This window comes from Gigantopelta aegis, chromosome 8 (assembly GCF_016097555.1).
Source record: "Gigantopelta aegis isolate Gae_Host chromosome 8, Gae_host_genome, whole genome shotgun sequence".
Classification (NCBI taxonomy): Eukaryota; Metazoa; Mollusca; class Gastropoda; order Neomphalida; family Peltospiridae; genus Gigantopelta; species Gigantopelta aegis.
In genome coordinates this window covers 13,329,576-13,332,653 of record NC_054706.1, presented here as the reverse complement: position 1 = coordinate 13,332,653, position 3,078 = coordinate 13,329,576, and the positions used below count along the sequence as shown (strand labels likewise).

The window sequence follows — 3,078 nt, the reverse complement described above, 5'->3', positions numbered from 1 at the left end:
TGTAATTCCTTTATTAATTAAGTTCTCCTGGAAGCGTTTCTCAATTATCACACGTGTGGGTGTTGTGTCACGGTGAAGTGACTACAATATTGTGTAAACTAGACACCTAGAGATTAACTAATTAAGTGATCAGTTCTGGGTTGTTATTATTGTTGTTATTAATTAACTACTGCGGCAGTACATTTGTCAGCGTAGGTTAATACAGATTCCAAAGTGTATTGTGTTTTTGTTGTGTTTTCCAGTGAACTAAACGTGCTATAATAATATATACTTTATATAAGATCTATCTCTGATCATACCTAGACGATCCAGCGGGTATAACTGCCTGTTACAGAGATATCTAATAGATATACAGTTAGGAGAGATATTTGGACAATCGTGTTTCATTCAGTTACGGGTATTATAGGATCCCCGTGACAATACGTATGTACGTACGTACGCACGCGCACACACATACATGTCTCGGTGGCCGGCTCGTTATGGCGGTGGTCTGAGAATGCGGGTGATTCGGTGTCTAAAGTTCGAGTCCCAGAAATGGCATGAGACAATTTGTGAGGCCAAAAAGATTTATATTCCGTGCCCGTTCCCGTTATATCGTTGTATGTACTAGTCAAACCCGACATACATACATATTCATACATCTATACATATACACACACATACATACTTAAGTACAATACATGGCATAAATCAGAATGTACATGAATACACATGAGCACGTCTTATGGTCCAAAATGTAATAGAGACGTTTAAAATTAGCCGAGAGAGAGAGAGAGAGAGAGAGAGAGAGAGAGAGAGAGAGAGAGAGAGAGAGAGAGAGAGAGAGAGAGAGAGAGAGAGAGAGAGAGAGGGAGAGAAAGACAGAGGGGGGGGGAGGGGAGAGGAAGGAGAGATGTTACTGATTACAGTAAAGGAGAAAACAAAAAACTAATGTTGGTGTATAAGAACGAGTGGACCAGGGTTGTAACATGATCAGGAATCTGCCCTCTCAAAACAAGTTTTCATAAAGTTTGTATCAGCAACCTTTAACAATATAAAATAGTAAGCCATCAAATATTTCATATTGACATTTTTTAAACGAATTTTTAATCACTGTTTCACAAGTGTTATCCAATCACATCCATTCGGTTTTAATAATTTCCTGTCTTAGCTAATTTTAGTGGATGAAATGTCGGAAGTACAACAATCCTTTCTGAAAAAGATCTACGAAAAACTGATCCAAGGTGACCACAATGACATAAAACTAGTCTTTCAAGATGGCTCCACGACAGGAAGTAGACTTTGTCTGACAGCACTGTCGTCCTATTTTGAGGCGATGTTCACGTCTGACATGTTGGAGAAGAACACTGGAGTGGTCACGTTACCGACAGTGTCTAAACAAACATTTGACGATGTGCTGAAATTTCATATTCTCGGTGAGGACGTCGTCAACGACGTCAACTGTTTTGCATTCATTGACCTCGCCGAGATGATGCAGCTGGATGACCTCAAGTCTGTTTGTCTCAGATATCTGAACAACAATCTTACACTGACCACAGGAAACTGCGTTCTCAGGTGGAGATCATTAAAGAAGTATGCCATGGAAGATCTTGCTACAAAGGCTTTTCAGTATGTAGTAAAAAACGTGGACAAACTGTCAGAGAACGGGTCAGTGATGGATCTGACAAAAGATGAATATCTTCAGGTGTTGTCTCAGGATGATCTGTCACAGAAAGAAGATGCCGTGATTCGAGATGTTCAGAAGTGGATCAGTCAACACAATCCTTCAGTTGAAACTATGGTCGACCTGTTCAAACAAATCAGATTTGAGCATGTTAGCATCAGCTACTTGACAGATGATGTTATTTTTACCACCTTTGTCCATCAACACGAGGCGTTACAACAAGTAGTTAAGAAAGGTATCAAAGCCTCTTATTCATGCTACATAAAAATGAAAACGTTTATCCACAACAGGATTTCTGGAAAAATGTTTGACGTTGTATTCGTCCTTCAAAATTCAGTTAAACTGTTATCTGTCGCTTGTTTGAGTGATAAGCGCTGGTATGAACTGCCGGTATGTTCTAATGAACCAGGTGACCATTTTGCAGCAGCAGTCTCAGGCAAATCAATATACATTACTGGAGGAAATAAAACACAAAAATCGACGCATGTATTTAACGTATGGAGAAGGACGTGGAGTCGTGGTCCAGATCTCAAACATGATCGCTGGGAACACTGTATGGCTGTTCTAGATGACACGCTGTACGTGATTGGAGGACGACACAGTAACACTATAGAACAGCTGCAGCTGGGACAGGACGAGTGGCAGGTGGTGGGACATCTCGGATGTAGACGACAAGATTCCTGTGCTGAAGCTGTTGGAGAAAACATTCTGGTGATGGGTGGAAAATTGAATGGAAGTGAAACAGATCAGGTGCATTGCTTCAATACAAAAACACACGCTGTCAGCACAATTAACATAAAGTTGAAAAGTGGAATTCTGACCAGATCATACCTAGACATGCCAAACCTGTATTTAGTACATTGTAACGGTTCTGTTGACGTCATTCACATCGACGACATAAACACACCGACATTAAGACACGAGCGCGTTGGAAAATATTACCAATACGTTTACCATTTTGGATTTGTATACAAAGATGGCAGCATCGGTGTTATTTCCAAGAAGGGCCTAGAGAAACTGGATCTCAGAGATGGTTCTAAAGAATCCGTTACCATGGAAAATATACCATCATTTGGCGACATCTTTGGTGCATTACACATGCAGATACCACGTTTGTGTTTGCAGTAAAACGGCACATTACATCAATAAGAACAGTAGATATATGTTCTGTCAGGAGTCCGATCATGAGCTATGGTAGAAACATAAAAGTAGCATATCAACGGGTCAAAGTTCGAAGTGCATCTAATTTTAAACAGCGTGTCACGGGGATCCTATAATACCCGTAACTGAATAAAACACGACTATCCAAATATCTTTCCTAACTGTATATCTATTAGATCTCTCTGTATCGGGCAGTTCAAAACCCGAGTGGCTCGTCTAGGTATGATCAGAGATAAGATCTTATATAAAGTATA

General features: G+C 40.1%; 1 protein-coding gene across 1 annotated transcript; it reads left to right on the top strand.

Moving 5' to 3' along the window:
• Positions 1 to 1,168: 1,168 nt before the first annotated feature.
• Positions 1,169 to 2,791, top strand: LOC121379479 (kelch-like protein 6). Its single transcript, XM_041508124.1, has one exon. The coding sequence runs from the start codon at positions 1,169 to 1,171 to the stop codon at positions 2,789 to 2,791; it is 1,623 nt and encodes a 540-aa protein (XP_041364058.1).
• The last annotated feature ends 287 nt before the right edge of the window (positions 2,792 to 3,078 follow it).